Raw genomic sequence first — 25,980 nt, 5'->3', positions numbered from 1 at the left:
TATATATATATATAGGAGGAAAGAAAATTAAGTAAAATAATAAGTTTTATGTTTTATTTTACTGCGCATAAGCTGCAAGTATGCAAGTATATAGAACTCATAAAATAAGTTAAAAATATAGAGAAAGCATGGAAAAAAAATATAATAAAGATTAATGGAAAGAGAAGGAGAAAAAATTAATAAAATGTATAAAAAAAAATTGTTAGAAAAAAAATTTAAAAAGCCCAAAAACAAAATAATGAAAAGATATAATCCCGTCATCAGCTCACACGATTATATCCGCATCCTTTACTCCTTTGCGCACCCATGAGGTAGCCTTTGCGCATTAGTATTTAGCCCCCTTTTTGTGGATATAAGCGTGTGAGCTGACGACAGGATTATATCTTACCATAATTTTGATTTCCGGATTTTTAATTTTTTTTCAAATGAATTGTTTTTCAAATATTTAATAAAAATTTTATTTTAATAATTTTTTTTCTTCTTTCTCTTTTCATTAATCTTTATTACATTTTCCCCATGTTTTCTCTGCACTTCTAACATAAATATAATAAGTTTCATATTTTTTTAATAATTTTTTTACTCGCTAAATTTCGAACTTTTCTAACATGATATTCTCTCTCTACAGAGAAGAGTTTTCAGCTATATATACATAGGGCAAAATTAGGAATTTTTGCAACTGGCAGATGTCAATAAGGGTTTGCCTTTCGATGTTTAAAAAAATATTTTTCCCAAATAATATCGAATCATCTCCGTTATTAGAACCTTAAACATAATAAGTTTCATATATTTTTCCTTTTTCTCAACATTTGCTACATATCGACTTTTCTAAGATGATATTTTCTCTATACAGCGAGGAGTTTTCAGCTCTATGTACATGGGGCAAAATTAGGAATTTTTTCAACTGGGAGTGGTCAGTTGCAACAATTTTTACACTGGACCATTTTTTTTCAGAAATTGAACATTTTAAACGATTATAGAAACTGTTGATATAAATAATGCAAAGGATTACTTTCAAAGTTGCTCTAAATATTGGTACTCATTACAACATTAATTCCTAAAATTAAGAAACATTTCGAATGAAGAGCGTGTAATAAAGTAATTTTTAAAATATTATGGTGTGCTTTTTGATGGAAAAAGTGTTATCAGTTGGAGGCTGACTGACAATTTTTTAATCACCATTTGTTATATTTGGACGTCCTGTTGCAGGTTGTCAGCATTGGTTTTTCCTTATAGTACCCACTACTTTTCCCTTTCTTCTACACATATGAGTCAATTACATGCATGTATACTTATATATTCCTCTTCACTCCGAATTGGAGCATAGGGTTTCTATTAAAGCTTTTCATATCACTCTCTTTGTTGTCAGATATCTTGCCTCTCTCTATGTCTTCCCTATTGTTTTAAATTCACTTATAATCGGTCTGCGCCAAATATTTTTAGGTCTTCCTCTTTTTCTATTGCCCTAAGGTTCCAATTAAAAATTTGTTTTACTTTAAATTTCTCGAAGACTTGCGTCGAATATGGCCAAATCATTTCCACTTACTTTTTTTTCCAGTTTAATTATGAGTCGTTTACTGCTCAAAATTTTTTAGGAAATGTTAAAAACATTTTTTTTATTGAAATTTATCGCTTTCGTCTTCATGATGTCTGCACAGTCTCGCCAAAATTGCAATTAGGATAATTTCATACTTTTTAGCTCAGCCTTATTTTAATGGTTATATGAGTATGCCCAATACCCAAGCATGGTGACTCTTTGTTGAGCTAAGAACGGAACGATTGATAATGCACAACTCTTTGGTGCACTGTTTTAATGAACGATCATGGTTCATTAGAAAACCTGAATATTATACTTACAATTTTTTAAGAATGATTCATTAATAATTCAGTAATAATAGTTCTGTGACATCATGAATCTGAACTAACAGGATTTTGTCTGTTGTCATTTTGTTTCGAGAAAAAAACATTACTCCTGAATTTTTGATTGGAATTCTGTGATGAAACATCCATGCATCATCTTAATGAAGAACTTTATTTAATAAATATTGTATTTATTTTATTAAAATTCGAGAGCTGTTTTGCAGAATGACACTTAGCTTGAATTATGAGAAAAAAATATTAAAATTCTTTGATGAATAATCTACGAACAAGCTTAATGGAGATCTCAAATTAATGTATATTTTATCTGGAATAAGTTAGTGTATCGGGAGAGAGTTTGTTTTAAGGAATAACAATTCTATTTAGTTTTAAAAGGGATTTTTGCATTATTTGATATCATTCTTTCAAATACCCTCTTAATAAATAGTTTAATTAGGCTAAGCTTCGTGTCAGGACGTGTGTTTTCTTTTCTCTTCTGAATAGTAACACTTCTTTTGCACTTCGAATAGGATTGAGTTATTTGATGAAATTATCTGATGTTCTCTCATGTACTATCGTAATTAAAATCTTGAATTTATAAATAGATTAAAAAGAACAAGTTCTTTATGTTAAGGCATGTTGTTTTGAAGAATAACACTTTTCCTGAATTTCCATGTGTTCCCTTATAAAAAATCTTGAATTTACAATTAGTTTATCTGGATGAAAGTAGGAAATGTTAGGAAAGGTTTTGCTTTGAACAACAATAGTTTTTTTTTAAACTTTTGAATGGGATTCTTGAATTCTTTGTTAAATAATCCATGTATCATGTCTAAATGAAATTTTAATTTATATATATTTTATTTGGACGAAACTTCACGTTAGAGCTAGTTTTGCTATAAATAATACTTCTCTTGAATTTTCAATAGGAGACTTAAATTCTTTTATGAATAATTCATTTGCCATCTTAATGAGTTTATGAGTTTTTGAATAATTTAATTAGTCTAGGCTTTGTGTTAGGGCATGTAATATAATGTTGAAAAATAACAATTATCGTGAATTAGAATGGAATTCTTGAAATCTAGGCAGTAAGGGTAATATTGTTATCATTGAAACCGTTGGTGGGTGATTGCCAAATTTTAATGTTTTTTGAAAGATCATGTACTTTTTACATTTTGTATGCTTCTTACTTCTTCTTCTTAGGCACTACAGCTGATTACCGGGCAAGGTCGTCTCAGTTTACCCTATCTAGATCCATTCAATTCGATTTCTCCATGTATTAACTCTTAAGTCCTTAACCACTTCTCTTCTCTATTTTACCATCTTGTTCTATTTCCTCTTCTTTTCCTTTTTTTCCTCTGATGTTTGGAAAGTTATTTTTCTTAGCAGGATTTTCATCGCTGTATGGGAATACATGCCCTAGCCTCCTTATTTAAGAAACCTCGATCATTTTTACTATGCGAGGTTCGTTGTATTTTGATTATAATTCATGGTTGTAACAAATTCTCCAAGTTCCATTTCCACTTACTGCACCAAAAATTTTACTTGATATTTTTCTCTCGAAATTCATTAGTTTCTCTTGGTCTACTTTGCTAATTTCCCAGAAATCGCTGCCATATAAAATTATTGGTCTCACTAGTGTTTTGTAAAACTGCATTTTTGTTTCAAAACTTATATATTTAGATTTGAACTGGTTTCTTAATCCATGATAACTTCTGTTAGCTATGTTGATTCTGTTTTCGATTTTAATTTTTATGTCGTACTACATAGTCGAAAACTATTTTCAAAGGAAGTATATAGCTTTTTATTACTTTGATAAGCACAATCATTTAAAAAAAGTAATCGGGATAACAGCTGTAAAGATTTTTTCGTAGGTGGACCTATATATTTGCCTCAAACAACGGGCAGCGCAATATGGATTTGTATGTGCGTTATTTAATAAAGGTTGTATCTCAGCAAAATTAAAGGAGGTAATGAACGAAATATCTATGTTCACATTTACAAATAATCACGAGGACACCTGCTACACGAAAGCGCCTCTGTCAAAATTTAAAAGTTACTTTTAAAATAAGAAAATAAAAGTGGTACTTTTGTCCAGCTCTATTTAATAGAATCTGAAAATATATTTTTATTATCATATTCGAATCCTATGCATTTAAGTAAAATTGCGTTATTTCAAAAATAGATAGTAATTTGAATTGTGAGAAAGTATCAAGAGTTCTTTTTTCGGAATTTCCTTAAAAAAAGTATTTAACCCTAATGACTATTTGCTTTAGAACTCAGTATCAATAAATCGAAAGCGAATACTGTTTTTTCTTATTATACTCATCAAGCTTAAAGTACTTCTCTTTTATTTTATGTACTAAGATATATTGCAGAAAATATTACGCAACTTTTTTAGGAAAAAAGCATTTTTCCACATTACCAGGAATGAAATGTAAATTTATAGTACATGTTTTATCAAAACAGTCATATATTTTTAAATTATCTCTGAGGTATCATTATGATACGAAAGTTTTTCAACTCATTTAAAAAAATATCGTCAAAAAAAAATGTGAATAATCAATCCAGAATCCCATTTCGCCTTTGTTGAAAAAAAATCAGAGAGAAAATATATACAGATAAAAAAGAGCTACAAAATGCTACAATTACCCTATCAACCCTATTTCGCGAATAACTGATGTTATCGCCAGATGGCGCAAATGCTCTTAGAATTCTCGATACGTACATTTATCCCCAAGCTATATTTCTATATCTTTTATGTGGAATCTTCAAAATGACGCGTCTTTACCTCTCATCAGGCTTATTCAGCTGATGTATATCTTTCCGAAATATACATTCTTTTTTGCCCCTTTTTATCCCTATTTCTGGAAACTTGAAGTGATTTTTTTATTTGAAAAAAGAGAAAAAAGAAAAAGCGTGCTTCTTAAACCTCCCGCTGAGTTCATGTGCAATTTTGATTGAAAGGTGCTCTTTGACAAGGCTTCACTTTATTTTTTCTTTCATTTTCGCGCCAGATTTCTTGTTTTTCCCCATCATGGGGATTTTGGTATGTTTGTGCGTGTAAAGGATAGGTATTTCATCTTGTTTTATATCCCTCCGCTTTTGCGATATATTTTATGGGAAAACCGATTTATATTGAGAAAATATACCCTCATTCTGTAGGCACAAAGCTTTATTTCCTCAAACTCGTGCAAAAAATTTTGATATTTTATTGAATATTGGTGATGAATACATACCGATAAAAGATAATAAAAAAGTGCACTGTAAAAAGTAGTAAATGAAATGAAAATATGTAGTTTTTTTTAAAAAAAATATTGGCTGCTCAATATGAGTAAAATTGCAAAATTGAACAACTATTAGCTCTGATGACTTGCAATTTTTTTTTATCTTTGCTCATTTATAGTTAGCTAATTATATTTCATTCATCACTATTCATGGCTTTTATAAAATTGTTTAAAAAAAATGCAATAACTTCGCAATGACACACTTATTTCGAAAGGAAATCTCACATGTGTCTAAAAATTAGTGCTAAATCTTAGAGTGAGCTCAATTTCTTGTTTGTATACGCAACAAGGAGCATTTTAAATTTAGCGGACTTAAGATCTTCCTATTGTAATGATATGGAAGCGAAGGAGATATGATACTACCCTAGGCGTTGACCATGTTATCGAAAATTGATACGAAAAGTACAAGATAATCCAGCAAGCAGTTTAAAAAATGGATTCTTAATTTAAAAATTAGAATAAATTGAGATTCCTAAAGATAAATTAGTTGATGTTCGGCTGCGTATAAATGTGACTGTAGATCTTATTTCAATCCAAAAATTACTGATTCAGTGCAAAAAAGTTCGATATACTCAAAAAAGGAAGTGGATAGTTAACCTGCTTATGAAAGTAGTAATTTATTCCTACTGAATTTCAAAACTAGTTGCAAGCCTCATCAACAGATAGTGCTGCTGACTGTCTTCACTGAATTAGGCATTAAAAAAATAACAGTTACTTGTCCGATTAATGCCCCAACTCAATTTATTATTTGAATTGTCATAACGAATAGCTAGAGGTTTAAATCTACTATTTTTGCTATTATTTTATGACAGCCAATATTTCAAATAAACTGTTTCATCATCTGGATAATTTGAATAACAGTACACTATGCAGGCAATATACTTAATTCCAATGTTTTTTTAAGACAAAAATATTATACTTTTGATACATATACAAATCAGGCGACGTTGAACAAGACAATAAAGGTTCTCGGTACTCTTAAGTGAGATTAATTTATACAAGCGCTTGTTATAAACTACATTTGGAAAGTTTGTTACAAATAGAAGACTTTTCCAGTTTTTAATATTTTAAAAAAAAATTAACAAATAGTAGTAAAATAAAATTTCTCGGTTGATACTGTGACGCTGTGAATTTAGAGAAAGTGTAAATGCTTATATGATTCAAGCGATTGAGTTGTCTGGCCCATTCCATACCGTTTATCCCGTTTCAGATAAAAAGAAAACAGGAAATATGAAACTTAGAATTTTTACATAGTAAATGCTTAAAAGTAAATTGTTTCATGAAAATATTTTAAAATGCTTACGATTAACCATGAGTACCAAGTCAGCCCTGGCATGCCCATGGGAGTTCTTGACGTTGCAAGAGTAGTTTCCTGCCATGTCTCTCGTAACTGAAGCATTGAAGGATAAGACGTGAGACCGAGACAGAACTGTCTCCCCCACTGTCCAAAGGTAATGTCCAGGAGGAAAGGCAGATGCAGAACAAACTACGTCTTCGGGTGTTTCTCCTTCTACGATATCAATTAAGTTCAAGGATACCTGGATGTTTTCTGGTGGATCTAGAAGAAAAAGTTACTATAAGTATTACTCATTTTTGAAATCTTGCTAAAAGACGCAAATAGGAACAGTTAAAGATGCAATGCTGATATTAGATATATACCAGAGCTCGAAAAAACTCAGAAATTTTACACGTCCCCGAGGACGGATTGTCCAACAATGTATCCGTCCTCCTTTGAAACTAACCCGTAGCTTCTAAATAAATGAAAATATAATTTTTTCTTTTTTATTACAAACATTTATATAAATTGCACAATGAATTACTAATAGTAACCTAGTATTTCTTTTATGAAATACTTATTTCTTTTATGAAATAATTTAAATGACAAAGGTCAAGTTATCTGGAATGTCAATTTATCCGAGGGTACTGCGTTTTTTAAATGAATCAAATATGACGTTTGCCAGTTCCAAAATCAAGCCAATGATTTACAGATGTTTCTGCACAGAAATCTGAAAGGGGTTTTCCAATTAGGTGGATGTTCATAATTGCGTTTAACGCTCCTTGTTTAAGATCAGTACGTAATGTGTTTTTTCGTAAGTTCATTGCTGAAAAGCCCCTTTCAACCGCTGCAGTACTCCCAGACAGAGAAAATATCAATTCCACCATGGCAGTATGTTGCTGTATTTCTAGATTAGAGAGTCATTTTAGAAGTGAGGCGTTAGACTCTGGTAAGATAACAAAAATTGAAAATGTATCACAAGCATTAAATGGCTGTCCGCGCGGACGTCGGATTCGAGGAATTCGTAGTCAGCGGGAAATTTTTGACCACCGAGGATGGGCGGTTTTTCGAGCCCTGATATATACTAATGTAAACTAAAATGCACAGAGAAATACCAAGTGCTCAAAAATGGTAGAGAATTTCCATATCAGCTAAAGGATAGAAATCAGATTCCATATCAGTTAAAAGATCATTTATATATCAGTTAAAAGATCATTTCCATGTCAGACAAAAAATAGTTTTCCATCAGTTACAGGATAGAAATGCACGTTTCATGCGTTCTGCTAAAATTGCTTGTTTTTTTTATCATTATGATAGAGAATTAAAAACAAAATTCATTAACAGATGGCGCAACTGCATTAGGTAAAATGTAAAATTACATTTTTCATGTTGAATTCCAGTTTGATCCAGATGAAGAATTCACATGGGTTTAATAAAATATTTAAATATTTGCACTGCTAATTTTATTCTGAAACTGCAATCCTCTTTTTGCCACTTTGAAATCATTGTCGCAAAATTTATCATCAGATCCTGCTGATAGCAAAATAAAACATCCCCAAGAAAATCAATTGATTTAGCATTTCTTTTTAGTTTATATTGGATACCTGCAAGTGACGTCATCGTAAATAAAGCATGACATTTGTCGATCCAGAAGCCAATCAGGTTCGACTCACAGTTATGACGTCGCTTACAGGCATTCAATTAAATCTGATTTAAATAACATGGTGAGGCATAATCACTTAATTTTTTTTCGAGTAGCGAGTACCCAATTACCTGTTTTCGTGGTGTGGGAATAAAAAGTTGTTTTACTGTTTTCCTTAGTAATCGCAAATATTTCAAATCTAGTTTTAGAACTATGTTTGAAAAAAATAATTTTCAAGCAAAATATCATTAATTTTATAATTGGTTTCTTCATTTAATGGTAAGTCCATTATAAAAATTATTAACACGCAACATAAATGCTTTTTTTTAGTTGCAATAAAATATTTAAACTTTTTTTGTGCAAAAAAAGAAGGAAAAAAGCAGATTTCACGTTCAAATTTTAATAGCATTAAAACGATTTTTTTATGATTAGATAGAATTTTGTGAAAGCCAATTTTATTTTTTATTTCTTAGATTTTCTTTATAAGATACCTATAGCGAGTTAATAATAGTTTAGTGACAGTTGTTTAAACCTAATTAGCATCATAACGAGTCTGGTTTAGTTATGCTTAAACTTTCAAAAGAATATTGCTTGTGGTGCTAAAAAATTTTTTTTGACTTAAATTAATAAAAATCGCATTTCTTTGATGTGTCTAAAGAAATTATAATCTTTCTAAAATAATTAAGAATTCCCCCCCCCCCAAAAAAAAAAATTCCAGAAAACTTAACAGTGCCCGAGGTTAAAATAATTAAAAATATTCAAAAATAACCGTTCATCTTCAGAATTATAAAAGAAAATACTTTACTTAGAGATTTCTAATTTAAGATAGATATTCATTAAAATGAATTAAGTTTTGAAAGACTATCTAAGCACTCATTAAGCTTTATTAACAATTTACATTTTCATGGTAAATTAGTTATGACAGACAGGCTGTGAAGTGAAAAATTGAATTTTTAATTAGGAGATTAGAGTAAATAAAAAATTACTTTAAGCACGATTGCTTCGGGCTACCGAATGATTAATAACGCTTCATGTTTATGATTCTTTTGTTTTTGCATATTAGCGACAAAGATAATAGAATAATAACATTAATATGATGTTATTGAAGTCAGGAAGCAGAGAAAAAATAAGAGGAAAAAAAAAACCTGCTTTTATGAAATTCAATGGATATGCATTATTTATTTTAGAAGGAATTTCTTCAAAGTTTTTTTTTATGTTTAATTTAAGTATATCTCTTATGAGCTTATTTTATTACCGCCGTTGGACAGCCAACTTAATTTTGAGTTTTCGACTAATAATTTTCAACTTGTAACTTTGAACCCTATCCAAAAGGAAATGAAACTCCTGGATTAAGTATTGGAAGAAATTTGCCTTCTTGGAGAACATTATGATAGAAACATGCGTTACATAGAGAGGGAAACCACGAAAATCACCCACTGCTAACCTGGAGGCAAAGGGACTTTAACCCTGGATCCGTTTAATACAGAGGATATTTTACGTCAGCACTGTAGTTGGTGTGGGCAGGGTGCGGAATTCGCTTAGACCAACAATCGATGGGATTCAAACCCGGGTCCCCTCATTGGGTGGCAAGCGCTGAAAAGTTCAGATTTTTTTTTTTATCTAATGCTCTTTTAAAGATAACCGAATAGTTAAGGCTTAATAATTTCATTAGAAAACAAGCTGCTTTTGGAGACCAGCCAGTCATTTTTCAAAATTTTCTTATGCAGTTCGCAAAAGAAAAATCGGACCACTCTGAATAACTTTCGATTTAATGATATGATCTTCACATTCTACGGTTCAATCTTAAAGGTGCAAAAGAGTGAATTCAAATATTCTAATTGAGAAGTGCAGACGATAATTTAAGTTTCGAAATCAGTTCAGATTAAGTTTCGACTTAAAAAAGTATTTTCGTTGAATAAACATGCCCTTTTTTTAACGGATTCGGATTCTGATGTAGAGGGTAGCCGCAATCAGGGAAATATGATCGCCATAGAGGAGAGGACTTTAAAGTTTGTACCCTTAATGTTAACTTTACCTTTTGATCATTTTGCTATGTCTCTAGAACTTTATAAGCAAATTGAAAAATATTTGCACGCTATCCTAAAATTCATTTATTCAAAAGTAATTTCATGCATAAAATAATTTTTAGTAATATTTATTATTTCTTATTATTTTATTTAATAATGGTCGAAAAATTAGGTACAAAATTTCTTACATTGTTTCAAAGAATATAATTTTACATGGTAAAATACAAAATTTGAGCAAAATCGATCGAATGGTTCCTGAGAAAATAAATTTCAAAAAAGTCGGATATTTAAGATTCAATTTCTTAGGAACTATTCGTAATTTAAAATATCGTCTACACTCATTAATTAGGATATTTAAAGTCATTTAATTAGGATTAAGATTGAATCCTAGAACATTAAATTCCGATCATTAGGTCAAAAGGTATTCAGAGTGGTCCGTTTTATTTTGCACACTGTACATTATATAACCTTTTAATGGTTACCAAGATGAAAGCTCAGCACAACTGTAATTAAATATTCGAATTCTTCAACCCTATCCTATATTTCTTACTCTTTAATTGGCTTGGTTGTTTTAGTTTAAACAACAACGGTAAGTTTTAAATAACTTACTAACCAATTTTTTTTACTGCCTAGCTCTCGCTCGGGTGAAAATAGTTTGATTTTAATTTTTACTATTTTCGATAGATGTCACCGATATTATCGAAATTCCTTATGTGCAGAATTTTATAGTAATAATTTCAAGTCTGCACTGCAGCCACTAAATCATACAAATCACCATAAGAATGAGTTTGGGGCATTTTAGTTTGGGGCGCAGAATAATTGAAATTATTTCTATCTCCTGACTTGCGATAAGATAAAAAACTCATTCCAACTGTCCATTTCATGTTATACTACTTCCTCACGCCCCTCTCGAGCCATTTCTTGAGTGTTGTATAATATGCATATGCTATTTTATTTTATAATTATCATTCAACAGCCGAACCAGTTTTGGGTTTACGACTACTGATGTTTAACTCTGCAGCCTCGTAACTTTGAACCCAATCCAGAAGACAAGAGAACTCTTGAATCAAGTATTGGAGGAAATCTGACTTCACGTAGAACTTTTTTTTGACGAAACTAACATTATATATACAGAAAACCACGAAAAATTTCCATGCTAAGCCTGACAGCAACGGGATTCTATCCCTTGATCTATCTACCGATGAGGATATTTTACGTCAGCATTTTGGTCGGTGCGAGCCGGGTGCAGAATTCGTATTGACCAGCCGTCGCTGCGATTCGAACCCAGTGCACCTAATTGGAAGGCGAATGCTCTATCCCCTGAGCCACCACGGCTCATGTATATGCTATTGCACGTAAAAGGCAAGCTCCGTCAACATGCTGCCCCATAGCACCGTTTATGCTTCAAACTTTCTTCTAGACCTATTTTAAAATGAGTCAAAAATAAATCTAAATAGGCACTTCGTAACTAAGTTTTTATGTCTATAAGAGTGCGAAATTATTTTAAATAAATACCTAAAGTGCAACCATTCAACGCTACTTAAATTATTACTTTAGATAACCTAGCAAAATCAATCTAAATAAATACGTAATGTGTAACTAATATTTTTAACACTGCATAAATTGTCATTTAAGACAACCTAACAAAATGAATTTAAAGAAATTCTTAGTATATAACTAATTATACAACATTCTACAAACTAAATTAAATTTAAACATGTTCAATTTTATTTAAGTTAGAAAGTGTTTTCCGCCCATGGCTGATTCAGTTAAGTTAATTAACAGAGCAACAATGTTGAAATTAAATTAGTTTGAAACAATTATGAATTCGTAACAAAATCTTAAAAGTATTGTATTAAATTTTTGCAGATGGAAAAAAAGCTCACTTTTTAACATTTCCTATTCATATCTACAAATATTCTTTTATTAATAAGAAAAAAAAACTTTCATTACTCAAAATAATGAAGCATGCAGCACTCTTCCGTTAAAGTTGCAAAAAATTAGGCAAAAAAAGTGAGCAAAAAATGTTAAACTTCAGAACACTAATTAAAATTAGCGTTTTACTATGTTTTTAAAACATTTTTTTTTTCTTCTAAAGAAAAAGAAGATAATTATTTTAGTCATTTTCTTGGTTTCATACCAGAGTTACTTTATGATTTTTTTTTTTCGTTTCTTAAAGCTTTTGTAAAATAACAATGTAGAAATTTTTTGATTTTTTTTTCTCTCTAGGAAGGGTGAAAGTGCTTCAGGACGTTCGAAAAAGTTAAAGGTTTATTCGATAGAATTCTGCCCGAACAGAATCAAGTTCGGCAATAAAAACAAAACTATTCTTTTTACAAAAAAATACGAAAAAAACAGGTATTGTGTTTTTACAGTTTTTTTCGTTGAAAAAAAATTATACGTTGAAGTGAACAACTCTTGTTTTGTACTATTGAACTGGAAAAGAAATTTTTTTTGGCCAAATATAAGAATGTGAAACAAAAAAATTTTTTTCAAGTTTTTATAACTTTAGAGTTATATATTTTTTTGTAAAAGCGTCTAGTTAAAATACTATTAAATATTTCGACTGTATAATGACAATGGTTAACATTTTTTTAACTAATATTTCTAGATTTTGTTAACAAAAACTAAGAACAGAATTAATGTTTAAGGTAACAGTTTTAGCTAAGGAGAGGTGAAAACTTGTGTAGTGTGTGTAATTACAAGGCGTTGCTACATTCAAGAGGATTCTACAACGCGGGAGAAAATCATCAAATTGAATTCTCCTTAACCTGCATTAGTACTTTAAAATTTAAGGTATAATGAAAAGGGAAATCCAGGTAAGCTCAGAGCAAAGCATGAAGCTTAAATATCATTTTCAAAATATCAACTAATTATGTCAGGATTAGTTCTCCGCAGCGTATTTTTGAGTGTGAGTCCAGAGGGTAAAAAATTGGTGTAAAACTTATGGTTAATTACAGTAAAAGTAGAAAAATTTAATAATCCAATGAATTGAGCTTTTAGACTTAAGTTGATCATTCATTTCTGGAAGATTTGCTGTTGTGTTTTAAGAGCTGATAATTAAAATCTTTATTTGACACAACGGTTTCAAAGATAAGAAAAAATGACACCACAATGTTTTCATGCTTTGCATATTTGCTCTCCAAATAAACTGATTTCCTTTTATGTTACTATACTGATTTCTCTTAAATTGCACTCAGAAGCTCTATTTCGTTGCTTATGCTACTTTAAACGCTAAACCAGAATATGGATACATTGAATCGCAATACGGTTCTTATTTATTGCAACCTTTAAAGGGGATAAATTAAACCATGTTCCCTTGCTAATTAAATCATATTTCATTTCATTTTATAATCGTCGTTGAACAGCAGGCTCAATTTTTTTGGATTTACGACACTAATGTTTAACTTCGTAGCCTTGTACGTTTTAACCCAATCTAGAAGACAAGGGAACTCCTGGATCAAGTATTGGGAGAAATTTGCCTTCGTGGAGGATTTTTTGATGGAACTAACAGCATTTCCGTTGCATGTAGAGGAAAACCACGGAAACCTACCATGGTTAGTCTGACAGAAAGAGGACTCAAACCCACGAGCCGTCTACCATATAGAATATCTACTATGAGGATATTTTACGACAACACTGTGATCGCTGCGACTCGGGTTCGGAATTCGAATCAACCAGTCATCACCGGATTCGAACTCGGTTCACCTCATTGGGAGGCGAGCACTCTATCCCCTGAGCCACCACTTCTCAAATTAAATCATATGTAATGAAATGCTAGTAGCACTGTTATATGGTTCAAATTATCACTTTATTAAGGTTGCACTAAATTTGAATGACATTTGCTCAACGCGCTCTAAGACTGTTAACTGTGTATGTCAGAAAAAAATAAATGGAAGAAACATTAATATTTCTGTACACGTTAAAATCCAGATTAAATGTTTTATATTCCTAGTTTTATTATTGGCCTCTATTGGCCAATGACAGTTATTTATGGTTAAACGTGGCATTCGTATTATGGTGTTATTCCAAAACATCTGCCAAAACTTACATTCTATCCTGAAAAGCGTGGAGCTATTTACACTAGGACCGAGATCATTAGCTGAGCTCACACAAGTGAAAGTACTGAAATCGAAACTCGTTGCTGGTAGATGACTTAAACTCCAGGACAGAGTGCTAACCACAGATTTGAGGACGTTCCTTTTCGGATCTGGATCCAGGACCATCGTTTCTGTGAGAAAGAACTTTGAGTCTAACAAAGAGTCTGTTCCACGATACCATGTCACATTGCAGAGGGGATCACATTCCACGTGGCACATCAATCGAACTGATGACGCATTTCTTGCGGCACCAGATTCTTTTGGTAGAGGTCGAACGAAAGCTGGCGGAGCTGTTGGACGAAAGAAAGGGTTACATATTTAGTACAACGCTCTCAAAAATATCATAATTATCTAAATAATAAGTATAAAATAAACCTGATTGAAATAGCGACAATTTTATGAAATTTTATATCATTATAGTGAAAAAAAATTGGAATACTGTTTGCACTCTAAGAAATGCTATTGCGATTTTATGATATTGTTATTAAATGCTATCGTTATTTGATTCAAATCCAAGATCTATTATATATAATTCTCTTACGTGGCTCCCAAATTTTGGCTGTATTTCTTTTCCGCCGGTGGCAACGTTTGCTTTGTTTTGCTTACGTTTTGAAAACACCAAAGCATTCTGCCTTTTAATGATGTGTTTCTGATCTAATATATNAAAATATGTGAACTGTTTGCAATTTCAAATTAATATTGAAATGTACAGGTTTAGAATTTTCTACAGTGAAAAGTTTTCGGAACTTCAGTATTCAAAAAAGTATACAAAAACTAGACGTTAAGAACGTATCCAATGCGAGAGCAAAGCGAGCATTGGATTGCGAAGCAATCCGAAATGAACTGCGAAAGCAGTTCCGGGGGTTGGCGAGCGCCAGCGAGCAGGGGGCGGAGCCTCCTAGTATTGTAATATTTTTAATAAATAACAAATTTGTCTATCAAATTGTTGCTTAATAATTAATTAATTCAAAATTATAATTACAGCTGATAGTATCACATGTTGTTGTTCTTAATCATAACTGGTCTGCTATTTTGATTAGACCAGATCCCTTCTATACAATACCAAATGTTAGAAATACATAAACGAAATGCAACTTAGAAGTATTTAATTAGTTTCAGAACCGTAATTAAACGTTGAAAGTAGCTTATTTGTTGATTACAAAAATGTCAAAATGTGTGCGTCATAGCGAAAAACAGAATCATAACAGAAGCGTTTTAATCGTTACTTAAAATATCTCAAAATCCTAACAATTACATAGCTTTTCAAAGTTTTGCTTACAGAAAGGTTTTTAAAATCATACCGCTATCACAGTTTGATTCCTTGGAGCTGAAACATTTTTTTTCTTTCCAATGCCCACTTGGAGAATGACCATATTAGGTGGGCCAACGTTGCTCTCACAGTAAGAACAGATAGTACAGAGAATGAATGAACATCCATGCCTTGCGCGGGATTCGAACTCAGAACCTTTCTGATGCAAGGCCAGTTCCCTGACCCCTACACAGGCCGGTCGGCTGGGGCTGCAACATAAGTAGCAGCAAACGTATGTCAACTGTAGTGGTTATGGTGCTACAGAACCCATCCTCTATTGGTTCAAAAGGTTAACTTCAAATATGCTAAATAATTTTTGTCAACCATTATTTAATTTATAGAATCAGACCCAATTACGTATTCCCTTTAATTAATCATACCAGATCACCGGACTTGGAATCTTGAACGACAAAAAATAGGGGGTAATCGTAATTTGCAAAATATAGTTTCATTAGCTTAAAAAAGACTTTTCGAAAGCTTAAAACCCTTAAGTAATTTTTTTTTGGTGTTTTTGGTCAATACTCTAAAACTATAAGAGCAATTCAAATAGTTCTTGCACTTATGAATCCATTAATCCGTTATGACATAAAGCGTTGTTGACATGTTTAATAACCCATATATACAATTTGTAAACGTAATGCTTCATTTTAATGTAACACGCACATTTACAATGCGATGTTGTTGTTTTTTTAAATTTTTTTAAAACTAAATATCGATTAAAGTCTATTAATGGGGAAACCTGATATTTAAATCATAACAAATATTTCTCCTTGAGAAAATTTCCTAGCATAGCACTTTTTGAATTGCTTTAAGACATTTTTGCTCATTTAAACTTCGATACAATATTCACATGAAACTTTTTATTTTCTCAAACTCTATTGAAAATTCTCGTAAATCTTACACAAAAAGGTAATACGCAGTCCTTTGAAATATACTTTTATACTGATTTTTCTTTCAATATTTCATCAAAGTTCGTTCTCTGAATGAGAGTTAAGCACCCCATTCATTTTCTGAAAGTACTGAAATCAGGAAACAAAAATCCCAAATTCAGATTTAAATCCTCTCTCTCGCATTTGCTTTGATGTGTGGAGAGAAAGTAGAGTCATTCGATTTCTATTCCACTTTATTGGCGCGAGGCCTTTATATTTCGCGCCTATTCCATTCATTTTGGCGCGAAGAAAAAGAACGGGATTTAAAAGGGGAGAGAACTAAAAGTTTACACAACCCTGCGGATATTTGCATCGGAAAAAAGCACACTAAAGCTTTTGCTGCTAGTTTTCTAATAAAAATATAGCTACTTCAGCCTATAGCTAGCACGTCAGCGAAGTTCCAATGCCATTGTATTTCTGAATTTCTTATCTGGTAAAATATATAGAAAAGAAACTAGAAAACCGGATCTGGAAGTTTATGTTTCATTCTTTGTGCTTCTTCGCGGGTGAATAAAGTTAAATGCTTTTCCGAGTTTTCACGGGGAAAATTTATTCGGGAGGATTTCGGGAATGCTTAGAGGAACGCGATATTCCGGTTTCGGATAAGGCTCCCGGAAAATCCGCCGCGTATATCATTTGAATTTTTTGCATATGTGCTCCGGAATTCTTCTCCTTTTCTTCCAGAACATCGTTTTTCCCCTTTTTTTCAGTAGATACATATAAATGGAAAAGGGGTATTTGAGGGGATGGTGAACCTTTTTTTTTCTTTCTTTTCTCTCGCTTAACGTCTAGTGCCTTTATATGTCGTGCTCAGCATAATTTCGACGTCAGAAAATAAAGAAGAGCGAACGGTACTGAAATGCATAATTTTGAATCGAAAATCTACCAATGGGTTTTAGTCGAGGACTTTTTTCTTTATTTAGTCACGAGTCAATCCGGGACAAACATAATACGTTTTCTTAGTTAAGTGTCTTATGTCTCTAATTATTTCTCAAAATTGAGAAAACATGTGGCAAAATAGCTCCAAACCAAATTTATTCAAATTTAAATACTCCATATATTAAATATTAATACAGCATGATGCAAGCTTGCAATTTTAGCATAATAGCACGGTTTTAAAAATGACATGAAGGGAGAAATATGTGAAAGTAATGTTCGCTGGCTGCCAGTATGATTCGAATCAAATACCTCCTGGACCATAGTAGGATACTATAATCATCATGGATGCACACACCTGACCAGGGAGAGTTATTGCCTCCGCAATGACACACATTATGGTATATTTTAATTCCAATTTCAATGGTACTTAGGGCTGCGATTCAGAAAATATGGTCAATATAATACATATGGCCATAGTTGTATAATATATATAAATATGGTCAATTCAGAAAATATGGTCAATATGTTCAATAGCTTAGTCAAGAGACATTCACTTAATTCACTACATTTTAAAAACTTTTAAGGGAATGACATGTATGTTATTAAATGTCACTACGGAGGCCATTTTATAAAGCTTTCTAGCTCTCACTGTATTAAGATGTACAAAAATGGTGGTTAGAGAATCTTACTAAGAATCCCGGGGTTCTCGGTTTGAATCCTGCAGCCAATCAACCAGCATCTCTTTCACACATTTCTCCCACCATATGCCTTTTGCTTGAAAATAAGTATGTGTTTTTTCAAATTTGAATAAATGTGGTTTTAAATTCGACTGTTATTATTAATTTTTAATTCTATTAATTTTTTATTGCTGTTTTGTCATATTTTTGCTCAATTTTTAGAATTTTTTTTCAACAGTGTGTCATACTGCAGCGTTTTTATATTAGGTAGCAAAAGAAATATTTATGTAAATTTTGTCCCAATAAAGAGACATTAAAAAATTACTGTATTTGCTAACTGTCCATATTAGCTGATCTAATTGAGAAAGATTGGTATTCAACAAAAGCTTTTCGACAACATTCGTGATCAGGTGTTGGAATGGATGGAAAAATAAAAGGCAGGTTTTTTGATCAAAAAAGAAATAGAGATATTTACTGGACAGTACATCTTGTCCCTTTTGACTTGCCCAGGCTCGAAATTACGAAAATGTGTAGAAAATGTGCAGGGAGTATGTTGGTATAAAAAATTACCAATCGATAATTAGTTCGAAAATTATTAACTCTTTAACTAGTAGTAAAAAATACTATGCAAGCCACTCTGCAGCAGCATTTGCAGAATTGCAAATAGAGAGCTGACTTTTAGCATTTTAAAAGGGGCATTTTTATTTATGAACTTGACATGAGTATTTTCGAGACTTTAATTTGTTCGAAATTAGTTACAACTGAAGCGGTCAGTGTTAAAAGGGGTTATGTTACAAATCTGCATTTTCGAGAAAAAACAAAAAGACTATGCTAATTGTGGAAAGATTGTTCTAATTGCCTCCAAATTGAGGCAGTCTAGTAAATTACTCGGTATTTGATAATCGGTGATTGATATTCCAAAACCAACAAAAAAACTTATGTCAATACCCCAATTTAAATAGGAAACTGTTTTAATATCTCTTGAGCTCTAAATTAAAATATTTATATATTTGAAAAATTCAACTTAAAAGTGAAGACGTTATATATGGCACATCTAATCGCTCTCTTTTTTTCAATCCAACTAACTAAAAATGTTAGATACTTCCATTTTATCATTGACCATTTCAATTGTGATTTCTTTCCTTATTTTTGCTTTAAATAATGATAGTTTATTCATTGTCGTGGGGAATTTTATTTATCGCTGACAGCTTCATTTTTTGCGCTCACCAATGTGTTGATTGAAAAAAAAGAGAGCGAAAGAGAGCGATTAAATGTGCCATATATAACGTCTTAACTTTTATGATGAATTTCTCAAATATATAAATATTTTAATTTAGAGCTCATAAGATATTAAAACAGTTTCCTAATTAAATTGGGGTATTGACATAAGGTTTTCATTTCATACCGTTAATGAGTATGACTTCGAATTATTATGTCACATACTCTGTTTTATTTTAATTGAAGTTTTTCAAGTGCTTTTATTTAATTTTGAAATTTAATTCATTATTTTGTTACGATTAACATATTACAAACAAAAGCAGTAAAAAATTGTATATAGTATAACAAAAGTATTACATTATTTATTCACAAAATGTTCTTACATAAATTTAGCAAATTGTTATTTGCTTCTTTTAAGAATACTGAATTTAGAAAACAATGATGCGAGTTTTTAAATGCAGTTTTTGCTAACAAAAGCCTTCTAATGCCGAAAAAAAAGTATTTAACTTTTACCATTAGTGCTTGCTGTTCTGGTGGTCAATTAAAAGTGAAATAAAGATAATTAATATACACACAAGAGCCATTACATTGACCACCCTCCATTTATAACAATGGGCTCGCCCCGGAACAATGCTTTCATGGGGCACATTAGGATTCATAATCCTCATAGAACTATCCCTGACGTCTGTTATTCTTGGTTGCTTGGTTGATACTTGGACATAGTTGCAGACCAGGTTCACCCATTCATGGCAACAGTTTTTCCTGCGGGGGATGGNAATGATATATTAACATTGTCGTGGGGAATTTTATTTATTGCTGACAGCTTCATTTTTTGCGCTAACCAATGCGTTGATTGAAAAAAAAAAAGAGAGCGAAAGCGAGCGATTAAATGTGCCATATATAACGTCTTAACTTTTATGATGAATTTCTCAAATATATAAATATTTTAATTTAGAGCTCATAAGATATTAAAACAGTTTCCTAATTAAATTGAGGTATTGACATAAGGTTTTCATTTCATACCATTAATGAGTATGACTTCGAATTATTATGTCACATACTCTGCTTTTTTTTAATTAAAGTTTTTCAAGTGCTTTTACTTATTTTTGAAATTTAATTCATTATTTTGTTACGATTAACATATTACAAACAAAAGCAGTAAAAAAATTGTATATAGTATAGCAAAAGTATTGCATTATTTATTCACAAAATGTTCTTACATAAATTTAACAAATTGTTATTTGCTTCTTTTAAAAATACTGAATTTAGAAAACAATGACGCGAGTTTTTAAATGTAGTTTTTGCTAACAAAAGCCTTCTAATACCGAAAAAAAGTATTTAACTTTCACCATTAGTGTATGCTGTTCTGATGGTCAATTAAAGGTGAAATAAAGATAATTAATATACACCGAAGAGCTATTACATTATGACCACCCTCCATCTATAACAATGGGCTCGCCCCGGAACAATGCTTTCATGGGGCACATTAGGATCCATAATCCTCATAGAACTATCCCTGACGTCTGTAAGCTACTTGGACATAGTTGCAAACCAGGTTCACCCATTCATGGCAACAGTGTTTCCTGCGGGGGATGGTGTTTACCAATAGGATAATGCATAATGTCATAAGAGCCGAATCGTCGAGGAACATTCCAGTGACTTTCAAGTCATGTCTTGGCCCCCAAATTTACCTGACCTTAATCCAATAGAGCATTTGCGGTCCTACTCGGTAAACCAAATTCGTGCTGCCACGTTACCCCCTCGCAATGTGAGGGAATTGCAGGACCAGTTGGGGAGCGCTTGGTACCAGATACCCCAGACTACCTATCAGCACCTTGTGGAATCAATGCCACTTCGAGTGCTAGCAGTATTGAGAGCGAAAGGTGGTCCTACATGTTATTAGCAGGGGAAGGGGTCATAATGTAATGGCTCTTCGGTGTATACTTATAGAGAAGATAAGAAAAACTATTGAAGTAACGTTAAAAGTGAACGAGTGGCACTCAAAACATTATTTTTTCTAGTTAAAAATTATTTATTCAAAATTTTAAAATTCTACTAATTTAAATATTTTTTGCTTATTATTGAAATTAAAATCTTTTATTTTTAAAGGATTTCATTAAAGCACCGGTAATCGAATTAAAATTTTACGGTAGACTAATAATTTTCTAAATGTTTTAGTACACTGTTAAGCAGCAATTAAATCAAATCAAACGATGATAATAATTGTGCAGATATTTTTTATACTTCATATAATATCTGTTGATATTCTACCATTCCAAAGACAGAATATCGAATTGTTACCCCCAAGAGTGTCTTTCGAATCAGCAATCGCAAAGTCTCATCACTTTCGATTCAGTATGTTAGGTATCTTTCTCGACCCTCGTCGCTCCATTCGACCCCTGAGTCCAATGAATTAACCCCACTTCTCGATTTCTCTCTGTTATCTTCACCCATACAGCTGCCAGCCGTGTGGACAAAGGCAACCCCTGTCGAATCAAAAGGATTAAGACAGGAAAATAAAAGATTCAATCCATGGTACTACTGAGCCCAGGTACTTATATAAACATAAAAGACAATTGCTGGCTCGGCGCCAAATAGTGAACTTGTTCCCCAAATAGTCAGGATCAGGAAAGGTCTTACTTGTTTTAAGAAGTTCGTCTCCAGGACAAAAGGAAAAAAAAAGGGATTATGTTCAATAAAGCAAGAAGGGACTTCGGGTATGTGTCGCCTGTTTTTTCCCCCTAACTGAGATTGCAGCAATAGAAGAAGGGAAAAAATAGTGTTGTTGTAGTTTTTTCCCCCTATTCTTTTTTGTCTCAGCCCGAATTGTTTTTTGATGAGGTATTCCTGATGTTATTCCATCACTTGCAGCAGTTAGGATAATGATATGAAAGACAAATAATTTATCATCCAGGCATGAAATAAAAATGAACAATTAAGAAGACGCTATAGTGGGGTATAGCGTCTTCTTAATTATGACTTTCATGCTAGAGTAAACCATGAAGTTTCAAGTGCCGAAAATGTTTTTTTAATGCAAACAAATTATGACTTGATATCTAAGGATTACGCTGAGGAGTAATCATGTAATAATTTGCTTACATTTTGATAATTTGAAAATATTTTTGTGGCATTTAAAATTTTCCGTTTTAGTCTAGCAATACAAAGTCACATTTAAAAAAAATTAAATTTTTCAATGTTTTAAAAAGACGCTGTACCGTGGTAGGTATAACGTCTTCTTAATCATGACTTTCATGGGAAATTCTCCTTCACCTACATAATTGTATTTAAGTAATACAGTCATTTTGTCAAATATTAAGTAATACAGTAAATGTACAATAATTTTTTTAAAAAAATAGAAAAAAGCGAGTTGAGGAAAGGCTAAAGTAAATCATGAAGTTTCAATAAAAGAAAACATTTTTAAAAATATCAAAATGCAAACAAATTACGGCATGATATCTAAGGATTACGCTGATCAGTAATCATGTAATAATTTGTTTGCATTTTGATAATTTGAAAACAATTTTGTGGCATTCAAAACTTTCTGTTTTAGTCTAGAATTACCTAAAGTCACATTTAAAAAAAAAATTAAATTTTTCAATGTTTTAAAAAGACGCTATACCATGGTAGGTATAGCGTTTCCTTAATCCTGACTTTAATGGGAAACTCTCCTTCACCTACATAATTGTAATTAACAGTAATTTTGAAATATTAAGTAATGCAGTAAATGTACAGTAAATTTTTCACAAAAATAGAAAAAGCTAGTTAAGGAAAAGCTAAAGTAAATCATGAAGTTTCAATTGCCGAAAACTTTTTTCAAAATATCAAAATGCAAACAAATTACGGCATGATAACTGGGGATTACGCCGTAGAGAAGTAATCATGTAATACGTTTACGTTTTGACATTCTAAAAGGATATTTTTGGATATACTTCATGGTTTACATAGTTTTTCCTGAAATCACTTTTTTAAAACTTTTAAATTTTAAAATATGTGAAACAGAAACAGATTGGATATGAAACAGAATTTGCCATGTAAATTTTCCATTTCGGTATACCGTTATTCTATCGTCAAGGAGAACGCTATTACGCACTCTTAACGATTAAGACGATTGTCTAAGCGATTGTCGTTATATATAAAATTTTCATAGTCAAAATCATTAAATGAATGTTTAGAAGCGAAATAAGAGAAAGCTTGTTTAAATTCTTGGTTTAAAGAGATAATAAGAAATTTAAGTTAGGAATAGATTCTAATATGCGATCCAGTTGAGAACTAATTGGCCAACGAAGTTATTTAATTTCTATGCTATTAGAAATGTATGAAATTGCCTTAAATTACGTTTACAATTGAACCGAGCGTATTTCTGGGACATTTGCCTTTGCCTCGATAAGTATTACATAGATTCGCGAACATATATAAGTCAAAATTGAATTTTCTTTTTTTTTTCTTTTTAGACACGCTGTAAAGATGTGTAGTAGGAAGAATTCAGCAAAACTTCTGAAGCTGCTTAAAACATTATTTCAGCTCATACATTAAGTATGTGCAACACTTTCATAGTTTTTCTTTCAGATAAAATGCAACTTACCGCTTAGTTTGAGTTTAAAATGGCCCAATGGTCCCGTTCCCACCTCATTTCTTCCAGCACAGAAATAAACTCCCTCAGACGCTGCATTCACTTTTTCCATGGTCAGTACAGAAGCAGATGTTGTGACTTGATTCGAAGAACCGTTATTGCTCATCACTCTAGTGGGTGACTCCCATAGATATTTCGAGGCCTCTGGGTGTCCGAGGTCATCTAGCTGACAAGAAAGCGTCACAGTGTGACTTTTTACAGCAACTGTCTCCAGCTGAGCAATCGTTGCAGACCCAGGTGGATCTGAAAATATATATTTAAATGCAGCATTTGCATATGATTTGTTTTATAACTCAAAATTTAAACAAATAATTTTTAAGAGACCCAAGATGATACTAGAGTCATGGTGGCTCAGAAGATAGAGCACTCATCTCTAAATGAGATGACACGGTTTCTGGCCGATTCGAATTCTGCTCAAGGCTCTCGCACCGAGCATTGAGATGACGGGAAATATCCGCAATGGAACATGGGTTAGAATCCCCTTTGCGACGGGCTAACCAAGGGAGGTTTAAATAGTTTTCCTCTCGATGTTACGCAAATGTGGATATGTTCCATCAAACATACTTTGAATTAGATTTAAAAATTACAAAGCTATGGAGTCGACCATTGATAGTCGCAAACCCAAAACTAGGTCGCCTCTTTATTGCCAGTTATAAAATAAATAAAATTATAAAACCAGTTTGATTTTATCTATCAAGTGAGTAATTGAATATGTAATTTTATCTTCTAAGGTAAAATTTTTTTACAGTAGTGCAGATTGCGATATATGCCCTGCGGTATTATATGCTAAAATAAAAACTTTGTACGTTTTAAAGTCGATTAAGAGGGCGAAATTTGATAAATAATATAGTGAAGTTTTCCGTGTTTCTGGCTCTATGGAAACACTAAAAAGGTCGGTAATTTTTTTTCAATATGCTTTGATAATGATTTTGGTAAAATTAGGAATAAAATATATTTTTATAATATGTTACAAAATGTGTTGATCGTGGTAAAATTTGGTAATTTTATCATGATACTTCAGAGCGTTTCACTAAACCATTTATTTTGTTAGATTTACTTTTCAGCTATCTATTTCTTACTGTATGTGTGGTTATTATAACAATAATTTTGTAAACCTGAATTTCCTGTAAACCATTACCTGAACGATTACCATTTTGATTCTTTTACCAAAATTATACTTTGTTTAGTCGAAAGGTCATTACCATAAAACAAGTTCATTTTCCTTGAATTGCTTCCTTCTTGTAGTATATACAGTGTGCTTTAATTTTTAAACGCGTTTTTCTCCTCGCTAGCAGATGTACTTTATCAATTTAAGGGGGCACCCTTCAGGTTTACTTCATATATTAAGTTACACTATAAAATGAATTTCTTATATCGGGTCCTTACATTGTATTTTAAACATATTAAATAATAATACAGCTCAAAACAAGCAAGTATTATATGTAATATTAGAAATACTGTAACGAGAGCAGTAAAATATTTTCTTATATTTTATTTCATTTAATAGCATTCAACTTGACTTAATACAATATTTCTCTTACAAATTCTAAAAAAATATTTATTTTTTTGTCAACGACAAGATAAATAATAACAAGAGAAATAAACTGATGCGGAAATTGAAAATTAAAGAAATATTTACTTTAGAATTTTGAATACCGTTCTAAAATTAAAGCTAGAAAGAAAACAAACCCGTCAAGTTATTGTCTTTATCAATTTAGATAAGAATTTCAGAGTAAAGTTTGTATACACGGAAAGTAGAAAAAAAAGTAAAGCAATATTACTGTTCACCCTTTTTTACTTCGAAAGTTATATTATATTCTCATAATATAATTATTTTAATTTTTGTTTCTAAAAGAATAACATAGATCGACATAATTTTGAGGCATACATTGTAGTGTTTTCAGATTGGTTTCATGACTTTATGGTTTATACATAAATGCTGAGAAATTTTTTTTTCTTCTTTACGTTCAAATGGAATTTTTTCCGCATTTCGTCTCGATTTGTGGGGGAAGAAGTTGTACCTTGGAACAAATTGAAAACAAATATTTTATTTTCACTTGAGTAAAAATTAAGGTAGAAATGTAAGTAATATCTAATTGTTNGTTTTTCTCCTCGCTAGCAGATGTACTTTATCAATTTAAGGGGGCACCCTTCA

The 25,980-nt window shown here is 31.6% G+C and overlaps 1 protein-coding gene across 1 annotated transcript in view; it reads right to left on the bottom strand.

Annotated features, from left to right (window-relative positions):
- LOC107447604 (B-cell receptor CD22-like) overlaps positions 1-25,980 on the bottom strand; it is a 401,378-nt gene that overhangs the window by 77,282 nt on the left and 298,116 nt on the right. Inside the window, exons 7-9 of the mRNA XM_071177281.1 lie at positions 23,778-24,068; positions 14,135-14,473; positions 6,442-6,696 (exon numbers count right to left, since the gene is read on the bottom strand). Coding sequence (XP_071033382.1) covers positions 6,442-6,696; positions 14,135-14,473; positions 23,778-24,068 — 885 coding nt within the window. The remainder of the gene's footprint in view (positions 1-6,441; positions 6,697-14,134; positions 14,474-23,777; positions 24,069-25,980) is intronic.

The sequence above is a fragment of the Parasteatoda tepidariorum genome, chromosome 2 (assembly GCF_043381705.1).
Source record: "Parasteatoda tepidariorum isolate YZ-2023 chromosome 2, CAS_Ptep_4.0, whole genome shotgun sequence".
Taxonomy (NCBI): domain Eukaryota; kingdom Metazoa; phylum Arthropoda; class Arachnida; order Araneae; family Theridiidae; genus Parasteatoda; species Parasteatoda tepidariorum.
Note: the sequence above shows the minus strand (reverse complement) of the source record. Positions and strands in the feature narration are given on the sequence as shown.